General features: G+C 44.7%; 1 protein-coding gene and 2 non-coding genes across 3 annotated transcripts; all 3 read right to left on the reverse strand.

Annotated features, from left to right (window-relative positions):
* Nucleotides 1-4314: 4314 nt before the first annotated feature.
* Nucleotides 4315-9172, reverse strand: RPS3 (ribosomal protein S3). The gene is made up of 7 exons (XM_004312937.4): nt 9060-9172; nt 7727-7857; nt 7356-7449; nt 6806-6900; nt 5455-5642; nt 4840-5036; nt 4315-4387 (listed from the first exon to the last, which is right to left on the reverse strand). The coding sequence occupies exons 1-6, from the start codon at nt 9087-9089 to the stop codon at nt 4843-4845; spliced, it is 732 nt and encodes a 243-aa protein (XP_004312985.1). The 5' UTR covers nt 9090-9172; the 3' UTR covers nt 4315-4387; nt 4840-4842.
* Nucleotides 5147-5291, reverse strand: LOC117313497 (small nucleolar RNA SNORD15). Its single transcript, XR_004528001.1, has one exon. It is a non-coding gene; the product is annotated as a small nucleolar RNA SNORD15 (small nucleolar RNA).
* Nucleotides 8014-8163, reverse strand: LOC117313498 (small nucleolar RNA SNORD15). The gene has a single exon (XR_004528002.1). It is a non-coding gene; the product is annotated as a small nucleolar RNA SNORD15 (small nucleolar RNA).
* Nucleotides 9173-18155: the final 8983 nt, after the last annotated feature.

Below are 18155 nucleotides of genomic sequence, written 5' to 3' on the forward strand. Positions count from 1 at the left end.
TGTTTTTAGTATATTGTTATGCTGTTAATACTTGCTGAATTTTAAATATTTTGGATACTTGTTAAAATTTATAATAAAATTTACTTTCACTATTCCTTTATTCTTACAGTGACTTAAAATATAAAAGGGGGGTGTTTATGGGCCCAGGTGGTAAATAGTGATGGCTATTTTTTCTGGTATATTAAGGGTAAAATCAGTGAGTAAAAGATCCATTTCCTCTGGTCCCCCTCCTGATGGGAAAGCAGCCCCCCTACAGTACCTATGCTCTCCCTTCCCCTCCCCCTGTAAAGCAAATACATTATTAAAGGTTACGGGAGCCCTACCCTCTCTCTAGGCAATTTTGGATTTTAATGGCTCCAGCTTCTCTGGTTCACCACACAAAGGACTGTCGGGTGCAAGCTCGTCATGGGGGCAGTCAATGGCTTGCCAGTGAGGGCAGGATGAACCCATCATAGCTGTCCTCACCAGAGGACAAAGGCCCAGCTGCACCTGGCCGGCTGAACTATTAGTGCAATACAGGACTGAGCAGCAGAAGTGTGGTTTCATTTGAATTTCAGAGCTACAGGTCTCCATCTTTTTTGTTGTTGTAGAAACAAGAGTTTGGGATAAGTTGTTGCCAATCTAGGATCTCATGTTACTTGTTCTCAAATGAGAAGTGGTAATCTCTCTGAGACAGTCTAAGTACAGCTGACCCATGAACAATATGGGTTTCAACTATACCGGTCCACTTATATGCGGATTTTTCTCAATGGTAAATACTATAGTACTAAACTACCCGGGGTTAGTTGAATCCACAGATGCTGAACAGCAGATATGGAGGAACCGCATATACAGAGTTGACTGTTAAGTCAGGGTCTGCACCCCTGATGCCCCCATTGTTAAGGGTCAAACTGTATTTTCCTAAGATGTATTGCATGGGTTAATCAACACTGCTATAAAATGAAGTTAGTAATGGAATCTGCCCATAACAGGGATGTTGGGAAGATTAAATGATACACCCACAGCAGGCTCAGGGCATATAATAATCTATAACAATAATCTCCTCACCATGGTCATGCTGCTTATCAAGTTATAAATGTAGCTTTGATTAGTAACAAATAGAGAAATGGCTTAATAGCCATTTCATAAAATAATGTCAAGATCTCATGTCTCTTAGGGAGAAAATAGTTAAGAAAAACTATCTTTAGAGACAGAAAATGTTGACTATCAACGATACCTAAATGTTTTCTTGGTCTGATGTTGACAGGCCTTACTGACATACAACAGCTTCATTTATACGTAGCCACACTGGAGCTCAGAAACAATCACTAAATGAAACACGGCACAGAAAAAGGCCATGTAAAATGGGGCTAGTGATACCTGCCCAGCTATGCTCACTTCCCTGTAGAAGCAGAAAGCATGGCCCCTGTGGTCAGGGCCCTTACAGTTAGGATGGGGAAGAATCCATTACCATGAAGTTAGCTATTAATGATTTCCAAGAGGATAGATATGCTAAGTAGGTAGTAATAACGGCTAGCATTTACTGAGCACTTGCTATGAGCCAGGCACTGCTAAAAACATGCAGATGAACAAAGGCACAGGTATGTAACTGATGTGCCCATGCTTGTACTGCTAAAAGTTGTGGATTTAATTTTGAACCCAGACAGACTGACCTGAAGGCCTGGGCTTGTAACTTGTCTCCAGATGATATAAATGACACATAGTAGGGAAACATACTGATATTTAGATCTCCTTTAACTCCCATAACAGCCCTGTGAGGTAACTGAGGATCAGAAAAGTCCAAAGGCATCCTCTCAGTGAATGAGTGCTGGTGCCAGCATTTAAACCCAGATCTCTGATTGCAAAGCCCAGTTTCTCCCCACAACCCCTCGAGTCTCCTTTGTAAAGTGCTCTGCAAGGGAAAGGTATCCTCCACTCTCACTGTGCTGACACCCTCACAGCCTTTGCCTCATTTCCCAGCTAGGAGTGGAGATTAGCTGACCTGGGGTGGGAGATGGGAGGGTGTGCCAGCCCCAAGCCTCCACTCTGCTGTGGGTTATAGCAGCCTTTTCAACAGTGGTTTGCAAAACCAGATTGTCTGGGGGTGGAACCCATCTCCCTAAAATTAACCATCATCTGGACCCCACCAGTTCCTGTGCCTTTCCTGGTTCTACAGTGCTGTTGGTCTCCAACCTTGTTTGCCCTTTAGGCCTATTCCCACACTCTCCCATGCCAGCAGGTGTTCTTTCCTTGCCTGATGGGCAAGTGGTTCAATCAGCACCCAGCTTTTGAGGCCCCCATCACCAGCTGCCAGGAGTCCTAATGACCAGAACCTAATAACTCTTCAGAGCCTAACAATAATCTTTTGGTGAAGAGTCCATGGAAGGCTTCAGCACTTGCTTCCATGTTGCCAACAGCCATTATTCCCACCAGGCAGTCCCAAGGCCATTTCACAACATGGTCTTGGCTGACCAGCATCAACACCTTGCCTACTGAGGGGAGGGGCCACGGCATGAGTCTGGCCACAAGGTTAGACATCAGATGCACACCTGGAAACCTGAACCTCAAAGGAAGTGAAGCAAAGAAAAGGACGGCTGAAAAAATCATTCACTGGGAATCGCAGGGTGGTAGTGATGACATCCTCTAAGGTAGTTTGCACTTCTTGATGAGCTGTGATTATGGAATGCTCATGTCAGCGCTACATTACATCTTACGTGATTTTCTTAAGTAACTTAACACTTAATTTAACCCCTCCTCCACCTGAGTAATGGGTAGACAGAGGTGTTCACACTGATAATTCAAGCTGCATACTTGCACACTAATAATTTGCATACTTTTCTGCACATGTGTTACACTTCATGAGTTTACTTCTCCCTCCCCAAGCTACTTTGGTGCACCCTTCCTGTTACAGCACCACCTGGTGGTATGTTAACAGCACTACTGAATGACAGACTTGACCTCCAGTTTTAAGTTTGCAGAAAACTCACTAGGAAAATAAATTTAAAAGATCACCTGATCAAATATGCAAAGAACTGACTGGCAATGCCAGTACTAGACACTAAGATTCTAGATGACCAGGACTGTCTTAACCTGTTTCCAGCACCACTACTCCACAGGCACAGGCTCAAATTAGTTGAAATGGTTTCACTACCAACAGTCTCCTCATAAATGAACTACATCATAAGCCCAGAAATAAATACAGGAATAAATCAGCTTAGCTCAGTTCTCACGTTAACATTTTTCAGTAACCACCTCTCTCAGCCCTTTCCATAAAACTTTCTTTCGCTTGAGAAAGGGCTCATTCCTGGAAACGTGCCACTCCAGGGTAAGGGAAAGCACAGGGAAATGAAAAAATTTGTATTCAGGCTCTAGTTCCTAGCCACAAGATAAAACATTTACATGAACCCACTCCCTGGAACACAGTAAATGGTCATTAACACATGAGCTATTTCAGTGGTTGGAGAATTGTAAAGTATTTCTACTGAGACATGGTCTCAACTCCATTAACACTGACAAAAACAATGAGATGTTACTCTCTAGACAGTAGAAACATCCAAGGCTCTGTTAAAAGGGGACACACACACAGATAATGTCAGCGTGCCCTCAACATAATTCACTACCTCTAATTAATCTTGTAGGATTTTTATGCCAGCCTGTCCCTCACTAGTTTCACCTGAATAAGTGAAAAGCACCCAATTTCTAATAGATACATAACAGCAAACACCTTCAAAATATCACAGATAAAACTGTAGATAATTTAAATGTTCTTTATACTTTTCTAGAGTGTAATGGTTAAGAGAACAGGACATAGAAATGTGGATTCTAACCGCAGCTCTATAATGCTTAGGCAAACTTACTTCTGAGCATCAGGCTCTTTCTTCATCAGCAGCACAATCAAATTCCCTTTTAGAGATGTTGAGGATTAAATGAGAATGTATATACCTAGAAATGAACACCACCTAGAGCACAGCATAACCCAAAACGTAATGGTCATTACATTTTCTATGTGCAATAGAGAAAATGATCCTAAATATGTCCTTCTAAACCTCTAACCCTGAACTCCAGGTTGAGTCAATCAAGGTGCTGCCCTGTTAACAATCAGCCACCACCGTCACCAGATTTACTCCCCCACAAGGTATTTCCTTGGTTACTTCTGCTTGGGTCCTCCTGTTCCGGACCTCTCCTCACAAGTACAACTGAAACCAACAGGATTTTGAGGGAAAGCACACGAACACTGTTAACCAGACAGCCTTAAGAATCTATCAAGCAATGGTCTCATGGAGTGACATGACCATCAGTCTGAATACTGGATGTAGAGTCTAGTCAGGCCACAGGTCTTTTAAAAAGATTTTATTAAAGGTCTTTATAGAGCAACATCCAGACTCCAGATCCAGCGGCCAAGGAGACCCTGAAACCAAATAAAACAAATAAAGTACAATAAGAACAGAAAATACACCTGAATATCCGGTTCGCATGAAAATTAATACACAAAGAATGTCTAGAAACAACACAACAGGCGCTGGGCACAGGAGAGGCTTGTTGTTACTGTTTTAAGGGGGTTGCTTCAGAACAGCTAATTACTAGCAAGAGTGCCTTGAAAATTTTAAGGGAGGATAATAAAGAAAAACTCATTTACAACAGTGGTAAACGTAGGAATGTCTTAAAGAGACCAAAGGCACACACTCCTCCCAATAGCATACCATGTTAAATGAGTCCCTGGCTCCAACCTGTGTTCTCTCATGTAAAGCAAGTGTAATCCGATTTTTATCCACTAGGTGCTCTCACAGCGTGGGACACAAGTGTTAACAAGGACAACGGGATAGGGTCCTATTCTGCCCCCAGAGGGCCTTACAGACATACCTATTATGCTGTGGGTACCGGCTGAGGCATGGCAGGCGGCTCTGGCTTCCCACCCTTCTGTTCGGAGATGGGAGTGGTGGGCAGTATTTCATCTTTGGGTTCCACAATGCTCACGTGATCAGGCAGGGGCTTCTTAGGGCCAATCTTACCAGTTGGGTCCCAAGGCAGCATGATCTTTACCTTGATGCCCAGCACACCTAGAAGATGCCATAGTTAAGACCGAGCTATGGTTCCATCGCCCCCCACTACACAACGGGATGGAGCAGAAGGAAAACAGGAGGCTACTCAAGAAGCCCTGGGTCTGGTCCCTTCTCAGACAAATGCCTCTAATCAATCAATGAAGAGGACACTTTTGCAAAAGGAACCCATGCACAGCACCACAGAACGTGGCACTGACAAGGACCAAGAGCAGGATGTGCCCTTTCTGACTCGTCATCGTGTCATCACTGAAGGGTACACAAGTGGCCGAGACAAGGACAAACCAACTCTCTCCAACGAAGCTAAACAAAATTGCTCCACGACTCCCAGACAAATTCCCCAAACACTGAGGTGTGTATATAAAACCACGTCTACCCGTTTAAAAGCCCCTTGCCCCAAGCACTCCTGGCTGCTCACCCTGTCTGAGCAGCACGTGGCGCACGGCAGTATCAACATAGTAGTTAACAGGGTCCCCACTGTGGATCATCAGGCCATCCACAAACTTCATGGATTTAGCCCTCTGTCCTCGGAGCTTCCCCGACACCACGACCTCGCAGCCTTTGGCCCCACTCTCCATGATGAACCGCAGCACACCATAGCAGGCCCTTCGGGAGCGCAAGAGACAAATGGCCAGTTGTGTTATCACCAGACAGGATTGCTCAACCCCACCATGCTAAAGAAAAAACACTCATTAGCCTGCACTGACTACTTTCAATGTTCCTTTAATGGAGAATAAGTCTGACCAGAGCCTGACCCAAGAGCTAGAAACTTTCTTCCATTCCCATCACACCTAATCTTAGGGAATTCCTTAGGGAAACACACGAAGTTCCTTCTAACCAAGTGCTTTCCAACCTTGGCTGCACACTAGGAACGCCTCAAGGTTAAAATGAACCACTCTGGTGTGTGCAAAATTCACCTGGAGGGATTATGACGACAGACAGCTGGGCTGCACCCCCTATTTCCCAATTCAGTGAGCCCGGACTGGAGACTGAGAATTTATTTCTAACCAGTCCTCGGATGATGGCAGTGATGCTGGCCCACGGACCAAACTTTTGCGAATCACTGTTCTAAGCGGCAGAGCTGGCGTTCAAACCAGGTGGGCAGTCTTCTGCACATCCTTGCCTACAGCACTGCCACCATGTCAACCTGTCTACAGCACAGCTCTAGCGTCCCTCCTCCGCTGAAAAACCTCCCAGGGCTCTGCGTTAAGTATTAACAAATTCCAGACACCCAGGCAAGGCATTTCCATTTACTCCACAAAGAGTGGAACTACTCAAAGAACTGCCAGCTGCAATATTACGAGCAGGCCCAGCGCTAGGGCGAATCTAACCACCTCATGTCCTTCACTCCTCATGTTACTATCTACATACACGGAAATCTGACTAGATTTTAAGCTCTCATCAGGGATGAGTCTTAGCTCTTTACAGTCCCCAGAGAATTAACAACACATAATGGATCTGAATGACTCCAAAAGGAACCCTAACCACTCCCCCGCACCACCCCGTTCTACTTTTGTTTTACTCCCAAAGCACACCCAGAATAGTTCTCCACCAGAGCACCCACCACTCTTTAAAAACTTGATTCTTTACAAGTCTTTCTTATTAGGCCGCCAGTTCAGTGACGACATGGATTAGCAACGTCTTATTGTTAAAACCCTCAGAGACTAGCCGAGCCTGTCACATAAAAAGAGTTCATTTACTAAATGAACAAAATGCTGATATTCTGAACCACAAAAGGACACAACCATTAAAAATCTCAGGACACTTACCTCCGCACAGCAAGGCCTCCTAGGAGTTTGTAACGCAGAGACTCTGCCTGGGCAATGGCACACAGACCTCTCGTGGCCACCTTTTCAGCATAAAGCTTTAAGAAGGAAACAAGGCACATCCTTGAATTTCTTACCTTTGCCACTGTTTTCAAATAAAAACCAGTACATCCATTATACAAGCATACACCATTTTATGTATCATTGTACTACCCAAGTACTAAAGCACTTCTAATGCCCACACCTAACACACACTCAGTGACATAGGCTGAACTATTCCTCATTGCCCTCCCACCCCTAGCTCTTTCTATGGCCACACCAAGGAGACCGATGGGGCATCCAATCCTTCATATGTATCATTACTATACCCAAGGTGAATGTAAAATCCTGCTAAGTGCTTATGAGAAGAACTTCAACAAAATACCAATCCATTTGTATTACTCACTGATCACAAATAACTTTTCAGGGTGATAATATGGGTTTTCAGAAGTACCATCCTAAAGAGCCATTTCCAGGTCCACAGTAACCTCTGGCATAAACCAGGACCACTCACCTCTACACTGCCCTCAGGGAAGCCAAATCTCTTCTGAACCACAGCAGTCAATTCCCGGATCCGCCGGCCCTTCTCACCAAGAACATTCTGTGTCCTGGGGAAAATAAAGAATGGCAATTCACAGCTCTCATAAAATTCCAGATGTGATTTTAAATCTTGCGCATGTGTGGTAGTAAAATCTCATTCATCTGACACAAGCCAAGTATAAATTTTGGATGACAAAAACTAGAGTTAATTTTTTTTCTAAATGCAGCTTAAAAAAATTACATTCAGTAAGACTAAATTCATTGATTGTCCCCCTAAGTTTACAGAAAAGACCACCTTAGTACAGACGACAATTACAGGCGATGGCCAGAAAAACGAATTTTTACCTGGTAGCCAAGATAATGATTTCTGTCCTGGTTGGTGTAACTCGGACCTCAACTCCAGAGTACCCATCTTCAGCCAGCTCCCGAGTGAGAAACTCATTCAGTTCAGCTTTGAATATGCCATCAGCAACAAACTAACCAAAAAGTAAATTCAAAATTAGGATGTGGGCGCAGGCTCACTTTTTCTAGCCCAGCCTTTCCACCAATGCAACCCTCATCAAAACTCAACGCCTCCAACAAATGACCCATCATCGATTATTTTACCTTTGTTCCAGAAAAAACATGGCAACCCTTCTCAGACAAATGCCTCTAGGTCATCTTTTGGAAGTTACTTTGACTCAGGGCCCTTAAAACTGTGCCACAGAACGCAGCACAGGGTAGGAGCCACATGGACAAAGAGAACACCTCCAGTCAGACTCGTCATCTTCTCTTCACTGAAGGGTTTTAAAACTATCATTTATATGTACACATGCTAAACAAAAAACTGCTCTTAAATGGCACATTTATAACTAATTCAGCACAGCAGGAACACTATGTTTGCAACCAGCAAAAAGAGCAGATAGTGACTTTAGTTAAGCAGTCTCACCTGTAGACACAACTGGGCCCATGAGAATCCCAGCCACCTTAATTATTGCCTTAATTATTCCCAGGTGTTTCACAAAGTCGGCAAATCCCAACTCACAAAAGCGTGTGGATTTCACCTTAACATAGATGTTATGCGTACACAAAATGGCAAATTGTCTAAAACCAAATGCACTTTACACACTTCTCTCCCATGGAAAAGCAAAGAATTAAACTCAAGGAAGCGTTTCCCCCAGGTCCCCCCTCCATTTCCCCAGAACTTTTCCTTGGCCCCAGCTGGAACAAGAAATTGTCAGTAACCTTCCCGACTGAGGTCTTTGGGGTCAGAAGGCTGCACCCCGACAGGACTAGTAAGAAGACAGGAAGAATACACTGCTACAGCCCTTTCCCAAAGCCACAGTTAAGATGAGGGAAATGGCTCATGCCCTCAAAACACCACACGTTCACTAATTTTATTGATTGACCAAGAAATGCTCACAAGCGCCTTCTCCGGGGTAGGAGGGGTCCCCGGTGCTCATCTCTGCTCTCCGCCCAGAACCGGCAGAAATCTCTCTCTCCCATCCCCACCATACTGCGCTCGCCCGGCTCGGGCCTGCGCTCTATCAACCGCCATCCGCGGCCCACGGGAATGCCACGCGGCCCAGTCACTGCCCGAGGCATGGCAGGGAGCCGCGGGGCTCGCGACGGCACCCAGAGAAACTCCTGACCCGCGCGGCTCCAAAGTTCCCTGCAACCGGGCCCCGGTGTGTCTCACCTTCCTCTTCTTGGATATCTGCACCGCCATCTTGCCGCCACGCGCCGCCGAAAGGAAAAGGAGGGGTTAGTGGGAGGAAGTGCGGATAAAGGGCGCGGTTCGACGACAAAGAACTGCGCGACGTCGACGCCTGTAGGCGCTCATGGGAAATGTAGTTTTTACTTTAGGAAGGAGGTAAAAGGAAAGAGAAGAGTAATGTAGACACCTATAGGAAGAAACAGGATCAGATCAATCGGAACTTAAAAACTACAAGGGGGTTTAGAGTCCAAAAAACGAGCAACGTCCGGCGCAGAGATGGAAATTACAGTTATAAGCTCACACAACAAATGCATGGAACCCTGGTCCCTACACTTTACGCTGTAATGAAAATTGGCTGAAAGCCCTCAATGAAATTCATTGAGGCGCCTATCTCTTCCAATCTGTGTCCATTTCCTCTGTTCCAAATGATAATAATAATAGTATCTAATATGTATTAAATATTCTAAGGACTGTTTTTTCCCCCCTAAGGACTGTTTAATTCCCTTTATATTATTAACCCATTTACCTCTACCTCACTTTCATAGTCTGTTACAACTTGTAACAGAAGTCACAATAGTGGCTCACAATTCTTTTTCAATTAAAAAAATTTCCCCTCACATTTTATTACGAAAAATTTCAAGTGTACAGAAAAGTTGGAAGGACTGTACAGTGCACACCCATATATTCATCACCTAGGTGCTGCAATTAACATTTTTGCTATATTTGCTTTATCATATATTTATCCATCCCTCTATCCACACAACGATGCATCTTTTGATGCGTTTCAAAGCTACTTGCAGACATCAGCACACTTCACTCCTTAACACTTCACCAACAGTTTTTTTCCCAGCTTTATTGAGAAATACTTGACATACATCAATGTATAAGTTTAAGGCATACAACATAATGGCTTGATTTACATACATCATGAAGTGGCTTGTGGTAATCAAGAAATGATTACCACAAAAGGTTCAGCTAACATCCATCATCTCATATAGATACAAAAAAAAGAAAGAAAAAAATTTTCCTTGTGATGAACAGTTTTATTTTAAACCTGAATAGTTTGCCTCCATTTAAAAATCAGATTTCTCTATAAAACTATTCTAGGTTTTCTTAAAAATATAGAAAAGTCTAGCAAAATACTGGGCCCACATTTCCTCATAGCAGCACTCTCCTTCCCTCTTATATGGAAAAGCGTTTTTCAATGTGCCAAGGTCTCTGGCAGCTTCACTCACTTATTGTCTGGTCCTAGAAGCCATTTGAGCTTTTCCCCAGCGCTGAAACAACTCTGATGCTGAGCTCTGTCCTATAATCATGGAATTAACAGAGTTCTGGGGGGAGCTGTACAGAGGGACCAGGGAAGATGGAAAGAATTGGATGAGCCAAAAAGACATTCTGTGGACCTGATGTACCTTGGTGATGGATTGAGGTTGAGGGGGAAATTGAGAATGACACCAGGAGTGGATGCTTAGTGACAACGCTCACTGAGGTAAGGAAATCAGGAACAAGCTTTTTTCTCCATGTGTCATCTCCCTCTGTCACTTCCTCTAGGATTGGGCCTCTCCTAGTTACTCCCATAACTATAACACTCATCTCACTGGGTTGGAATGGCCTGTCAATATATTTCTCCCACTAGACTGTAAGCTCCATAAGAGCTGAGACCAAGCCTGTTTTGTTCATTACATCCAGAGTCTAGGATATGGCCTGGCTCAGGCCCAGTGTCAATCAAAGTTTGATTATCAAGCAAATCAGTGCATGAATTCTAGATCAGTTTTTGGTTGTGTGGTTCATATGAATTTGCTTACAAGTGCCATGGCTTACTGGGTTGCCCACAAAACCAAGTTGCAGAGACTCACAGCTAAGGATCAGACAATGGCAAGTTCTTTCAGGTAAACGTCGCCACTGGAGTCTCCACAGTTGCTCGTCTGCTGCCCTTCCCCAATGACACAAGAGTATGCCTGCCTGGGTATTGTCCTCTGGTCCCAGGAGAAAGCCCATGAAGGAAACCTTTAGCTTTATCATAATGCCTTTCACTTTATCTAACTATTATTAAGAAGACGTTATATTACTCAAAATAACGCTGTAAAAATAATAGTAGTCACAATACACTGAATTCTTTTTTTTTAATTTTTTTTTTTTTGGCTGTGTTGGGTCTTGTTGTGCGAGGGCTTTCTCTAGTTGAGGTGAGCGGAGTCTACTCTTCATTGTGGTGTGTGGGCTTCTCATTATGGTGGCTTCTCTTATTGCGGAGCACAGACTCTAGGCACATGGGCTCAGTAGTTGTGGCTCATGGGCTCAGTAGTTGTGGCGCATGAGCTTAGTTGCTCCACGGCATGTGGGATCTTCCCAGACCAGGGCTTGAACCCGTGTCCCCTGCATTGGCAGGTGGATTCTTTTTTTTTTTTTAAACATCTTTATTGGAGTATAATTGCTTTACAATGGTGTGCTAGTTTCTGCTTTATAACAAAGTGAATCAGCTATACATACATCCCCATATATCCTCCCTCTTGCATCTCCCTCCCACGCTCCCTACCCCACCCCTCTGGCAGGCGGATTCTTAACCACTGTGCTGCTGGGGAAGTCCTGAATTCTTTTTTTGAAAAGAATATTTATTTATTTGGCTGCACTGGGTCTTCATTGCGGCACACTGCATCTTCGTTGCCGTGTGCAGGATCTTTGTTGCAGCATGCAGAGTCTTTAGTTGCGGCATGCGAACTCTTAGCTGCGACATGTGGGATCTAGTTCCCTGGCCAGGGATCGAACCCAGGCCCCCTGCATTGGGAACTCAGAGTCTTAGCCACTGGACCACCAGATAAGTCCCTACACTGAATTCTAATTAAAAGTTGGGACCGTGAGGGAATTCCCTGGTGGTCCAGTGGTTAGGACCCTGTGCTTTCTGTCAAGGGCCCAGGGTTCAATCCCTGGTCAGCTGTTCGGCATGGCGGGGTGGCGGAGGGCGGAAGATATCTGACTTTGGGACTTCCCTGGCAGTCCAGTGGTTAAGACTCCTCGCTTCCACTGCAGGGGGCGCAGGTTCAATCCCTGGTGGGGGAACTAAGATCCCGCAAGCTTCGCAGTGTGGCCAAAAAAAAAAGTTGGGACTGCGAGAATGACTTAATCCCTTCCTGGATATCCAAAATGTAAACAAGGTTTACTCAGTTTGGCCCTTCATGCCACAGGAGTGTACCTGGAACTATGAAGAGAGGGCCACATGTCTGTGAGTACCACCCAGGTCCTGTCCTGAAATTCCTAAAAATCAAAGGTGAGACTTGCCTGGTTGAATGAATATAGCCCACAGTTTTGGAGTACAGTTCAGTCACTTGAAGACCAGCACAGTGGAATCTCATAGAAAGCATTTAACACATGCCGATCCAACTAGAGGAGCTTGGCAAAAAAAGAAGAGAGAATTTAAATTGAGTGAGTTAAGGGACTTCCCTGGTGGTGCAGTGGTTAAGAATCCGCCTGCCAATGCAGGGGACATAGGTTCAAGCCCTGGTCCGGGAGGATCCCACATGCCGCAGAGCAACTAAGCCCGTGGGCCACAACTACTGGGCCTGCACTCTAGAGCCCGCCAGCCACAGCTACTGAGCCCGCCAGCCACAACTATTGAGCCCGTGTGCCACAACTACTGAAGCCTGTGTGCCTAGAGCCCGTGCTCCACAGCAAAGAGAAGCCACCGCAGTGAGAAGCCTGCACACCACAACGAAGAGTAGCCCCTGCTCGCCGCAACTAGAGACAGCCCGCGCTCGCAGTAATGAAGACCCAGTGCAGCCAAAAATAAATAAATAAATAAATTTAAAAATAAATAAATAAATAAATTGAGTGAGTGAAGGTGGGTGTGTCTGCCTCCCGGCTCAGTGAGGTGGGAGGACAGAGGAGCCCTTCTGCTTAACCAGGCTCTATAGGTCTTGCTTCCCGAGGACCTCTCATGGGGTGAGCATCTAGCTGGGCTGAGTGTTCAACGGTTTATGTTTTTTTCCTACAAGACCTCTGAATAAGCCAACAACTTTTTCCAGTGTTCAACCGAAGAACCAGGGATCTGTGCCAGTCCTAGAGGGAAAACTGGATTGACAGAGAGAGGGTAGGTACATCAGTCTCCACTAGACGAAGTGGTCCCCAACCTTTTTGGCACCAGGGACCAGTTTTATGGAAGACAATTTTTCCATGGACAGGATGCGGGGGGGAATGGTTCAGGCAGTAACGCGAGCGGTGGGGAGTGACAGATGAAGCTTCGCTCGTCCGCTGCCCAGCTCCTGCTGTGCGGCCCAGTTCAACAGGCTGCACACTGATACCGGTCCAGGGGTTGGGGACCCCTGCACTAGAGCACCTCTTAAGAGATTATTGTTTGAGGATAATATCGACTACATTTGGTCATCACTTCCTTTAGATAATAACGCCTCCAAGTGAGATATGATGATGCCATCACATTCTCAATGATTTGATTAAAGTTCATCAGTGACTCACTCTGGGCGTTGAATTGAGTCTGTGGATATCAAGAGAACAATACAATAGAATAAATTTTTAAAGAACTTTAATTAATTAATTAATTTATTTATTTATTGGCCTTGCTGCATGGCTTGTGGGATCTTATTTCCCCAACCAGGGATCGAACCTGGGCCCATGGCAGTGGAAGCACTGAGTCCTAACCACTGGATTGCCAGGAAATTCCCCAAGAATTTAAAAAGTTTATTGTCTTGTATCATTGCTAAAAGACTCACACTTCTGTTACCCCTACTTCCGATAAAAATAAGATCCAGTGTACAGAAGGGTGTGAGAAAGAGAGCATCCTCACCCTGTAGGTGGGGTGTAAACTGGGCTTCCTTTGGGAAGGCAGCTTAATGGTACCTACTCTAACTTAAGACAATTCCCTTTGGCCCAGCAAATATGTTTGTTTTTATCTACTCCAGAAAAACACACAAATGTAAATGAAAGTGGTGCAAGAATGTTTATTATGGTACTATTAGTAACAATGAAAACATAAATTAAAAACAACCTGAAAGCCCTGCAGTAGGGAAATGGTTATGGAATATTATGTAGTGATTAAAAGAGCACCAAGAAAAGAGCACCAAGAAATATCACTGTGACCAAACTTATTTTCAGAACAATATGGACTGTTTAATATTTATGTACAATAAACTAAAATGGATATGCATATAAACACATAGGAGGATCTATACCCAACCGATAGATAACTAAGCTTACTTGGGGAATTGCAGTAGTATTGGGGGAGCTTTAGGGGCAATTTACTTTATTGCTTGACTTTTCTTATAATAAAGTATTTTCATGTATCACTTGTGAAATTTATTTTTTTATTTTTTGGCCATGCCACACGTCATGCAGTACCTTCCCCGACCAGGGATCGAACCCGTACCCCCTGCATTGGGAGCGCGGAGTCTTAACCACTGGACCACCAGGGAAGTCCCACTTGTGAAATTTAAAATGAATAAAAATGGAAAAATATTCAAGGGCCGCATACAGATAGGATTTCTGATCACGTGGCCACTTGTGAAACAATGTGAATGTCCCAGCCTCCAACACCAAATCCCATAATCCTTTCTTCTGGAAGCTCAGGATAAAGAAGAGTTTATTCTCTTAATCAGACTGTAAATCTGTACTGTCCCATACGGCAGCCACTGGCCTCGCAGGGCTGCTGAACACTTGAAATGTGGCTGGTCTGAGTGGAAAAGGGCCATAAGTGTAAAATACACTCCAGATTTCAAAGTATAAAAAAAAAAAACGATTTTCATATTGGTTACATGGTGAAACAATAACAGTTTAGATATGTTGAGTTAAATAAAATATGCTATTATAGTTAAGCTCACCTGTTTCTTCTGCTTTTTTTTTTTAATGTGGCTACTAGAAAATTTGGTTACATATATGGCTTCCACTAATGGCTCTTATATTTCCCTTTAATAGTGCTACTGTAATCCTTTCAACCACAGAAATCAATGATGTCTGTCCTCTCTGTTTCCATGAGGTTAGGCACAGTGATTGGCAGAGAGTAGGCACTTAGTAACTGTTCACAGACTTAATGAACAGAAGATTACAGTGGAGTGTTACATACCAATCTTGTTTACCTGTTTGCCTGGGGCGCTGGGAAACTCAGAACTGTTTCATGCTTGGTGGATCCCTGGGATCCCACCCTGGCTCAGATCAGCTCTAGACTGGAGCTAGGGTGGACGAGGCCCCTCAGGCAGAATTCAGTATTGTTCCTGGAGCCAGGAAAGTGAGACTGTCACAGCCCCCTCTTCCATATACACAAGCCCTTTTTCTTCTATAAACTGAGGTCCAACAAAGTCCAACAAATGAATAGAGCCAAACTCAGTGAGAACAACCATTTAACCTTGTTCAGGTTCTTCTGAGCAAACTTCCTGTGTATCACTGGATCCACACAGCGGCCTGGGATATGGATTTAAATTCCTGCCTTTGGGACCAGCCAAAACATCCTTCAGTTTGAATGATATTTTAGAGAAGCTCTGGGTTTTTCATTCAGCAAAAGTTTTCTAAGCATCTATTCAGTGTGGCATAGTGCTTAAGTTCACAGACTTGAGCCAGATGGCCTGGGTTCACATCCCTGGTCTGACTGTTTGCTAGCTATGTGACCTTGGTCAAGTGATCTCTGCATAATTTTCCTCATCTGTGAAATGGGATGGAAATAATAATTAACCCACCCCATAGAGTGGTGGTGAGATTAAATTAATTAATACAGGGAAAGTGCTTAACACATAGTAAAGCACCTGGAACATGTTACCGAAAGTGGAGGCCCAGCTGCTTGCACTGCTCAAAAGCCAATAAGGAGGCAAAGTTGGTGGAAATGAAAGTTTGCTTTATTTTGGAGGCTGGCAATCTTAGGGGGGGGAGGGCGGACTCCCATCCGAAGGCCGACTCCCCACCACTGACCATCAGTGGGCAAGAGCTTTAATAGACAGAGGGAGGGGGCTACATTCAGAAACAGCACAGTCAGCTCTGAAAGTCCTCTTGAAATTAGTCATGCAGTGGTCTGATCAGTGTCATCTTGATTGTTTTAAGTACAGTTAGTCTCTAGTTCCAGGGTCGGTTTGTTCCCATTTCTTTGAGGCCAAGTCTCAGAATTGTGGCAGTTTATGTCATGGATATAGTCTGGTCGTCATGTAGTTAACTTCTTCCACCTGGTGGGGCTTTCAGTATCTCTAAGACAGCTCACAGGATATGGCTAAGAATGCTAACTATAGCCCTTGAAGAGGAACTAAAGGACTATGCTTAATGACTGAACTATTATTATTTAGTCCTGTTGGACTGCTTTCCTTTGTTTCTGCATTTCCTCACTTCTCTGATTAAACTTATTCTTTGGCTAAAGTTTTTCCACAGACAAAAGGCAGGCTGAGGACATGGCGGGCTAGGACTGCTGCTCCGTTTCAGTAAGTGTTCAATTAGCATTAGTTACTATTACTTGGAACCACTGCCTATGTCAGGTCCTGGGGACATTGATGAATCTGACACTGCTCCTGCCCTCCAGGAACTCAGAGCTGGGGCTGGGGGCTGGGGATACAGACAAGTAAATAAGTGTGATAAGCATCATAGGTATCAAAATAGGGACAATAGGGCACTGAGGAGGGCAGGGTGTTGGAAAAGATGTCACAGAGCTCCAGTCCTTGAACTGAGGCTCACAGGATCCTCAAGTGGTTGCCAGACAGACAGACACATCAGGCAGAATGAATGGGAGCAAAAGAAGGACTCCCCCTGCCCCCACCATTATGAAAACAGTTTTCCTATTCAAAAAATAAAATACATTCATAAAAAGCATTGACAAGATAGAGAAGCAAATAAAAACAGCACTCTTCTTGTTAAGCAGTGTAAACATTTCGGGATACATGTTTCCAGATGTCTTTCCAGGCAGTGAGATGCGCTGTGATGAATGGTGTGCACCTGCAATGTCACACAGATGGGGTCATCGCGGTGCACGGGTGCCATGAAGGATTCTGGTGTCCTACCAGGAGGGTGCCGAGGGAGTAGACAGCTTGTCAGAGGTGGGGCAGTGGGGAAATAATGAAGCCAGCTCAATCTGTTTCATATCCCAGTGCTACCACTTACAAGTTTTGTGATCTCAAGCAAGTCACTTAACGTTTCTGAGTCTCAGATTCTTCATCTGGAAAGTGGAGAAATGATCATTAACCTCATAGGATTTCTGTGATTGAATTAAATGGTGTCCTTATATTTTTATTTTATTTTTTATAATTAATTAATTTATTTATTTATTGGCTGCATGGGTCTTCGTTGCTGTGCTCGGGCTTTCTCTAGCTGCGGTGAGTGAGGGCTACTCTTCGTTGCAGTGCACGGGCTTCTCATTGCGGTGGCTTTTCTTTGTTGCGGAGCACAGGCTCTAGGCACGTGAGCTACAGTAGTTGTGGCACATGGGCTCAGTAGTTGTGGCTCGTGGGCTCTAGAGCGCAGGCTCAGTAGTTGTGGTGCACGGGCTTAGTTGCTCTGCGGCATGTGGGATCTTCCCGGACCAGGGCTCAAACCCGTGTCCCCTGCATTGGCAGGCGGATTCTGAACCACTGCGCCACCAGGGAAGTCCCTAAACGGTGTCTTTAAAGCATTCATCATAGTGCCTAGCATGTGGAAAGTGTTCATTAAGTGGGACAGATTATCACTGCTTTTAAGGCAAATAAACAACTTGGCATTTAGGTTTATGCTAATCTTCAATGTTTTGGTTGGGGTGTCACCTTGCCAACACTAACACATGGGCCCACACCTCTACTCTTTGCAGAAGACCGTAACACACCAGTACCTTTCACACATACCAGGCACTATTTGCTATGTGGGGCAGAGAAATCTTTCTTTAAAGAAAGATGTGGGGAAAATTGGATAAGAGGTCAGGTTGCAGAAGCAGAAAGACATGGCCAAGGGAGAGAAAAAGGCCAAGGAGGTCCCAGCTCATCAGGCTTCTTGCAGGGGTTTGAGATCAGCCTCTGGTCTGGGGAGATGCGGCCTGACGACAGCTGTAACAGGGACCTGCCCAGGGCCAGTATGAGCTAGGAGGGAGAGGGCAAGGGGTAGGCAGGCAGGTAAAAAAGACCAGCTGGACCTTTCCTGAGT

Source organism: Tursiops truncatus, chromosome 8 (genome assembly GCF_011762595.2).
Source record: "Tursiops truncatus isolate mTurTru1 chromosome 8, mTurTru1.mat.Y, whole genome shotgun sequence".
Classification (NCBI taxonomy): Eukaryota; Metazoa; Chordata; class Mammalia; order Artiodactyla; family Delphinidae; genus Tursiops; species Tursiops truncatus.

Bases quoted from the DNA above. Each gene is read 5' to 3' on its own strand.
- RPS3 (XM_004312937.4), bottom strand. From the start codon at position 9,089: ATGGCGGTGCAGATATCCAAGAAGAGGAAG. The intron at 7,858-9,059 runs GTGAGACACACC...CTTTTTGGTTAG, and splicing joins AGATATCCAAGAAGAGGAAG to TTTGTTGCTGATGGCATATT. The intron at 5,643-6,805 runs GTAAGTGTCCTG...GCGCTCCCGAAG, and splicing joins GGAGGCCTTGCTGTGCGGAG to GGCCTGCTATGGTGTGCTGC.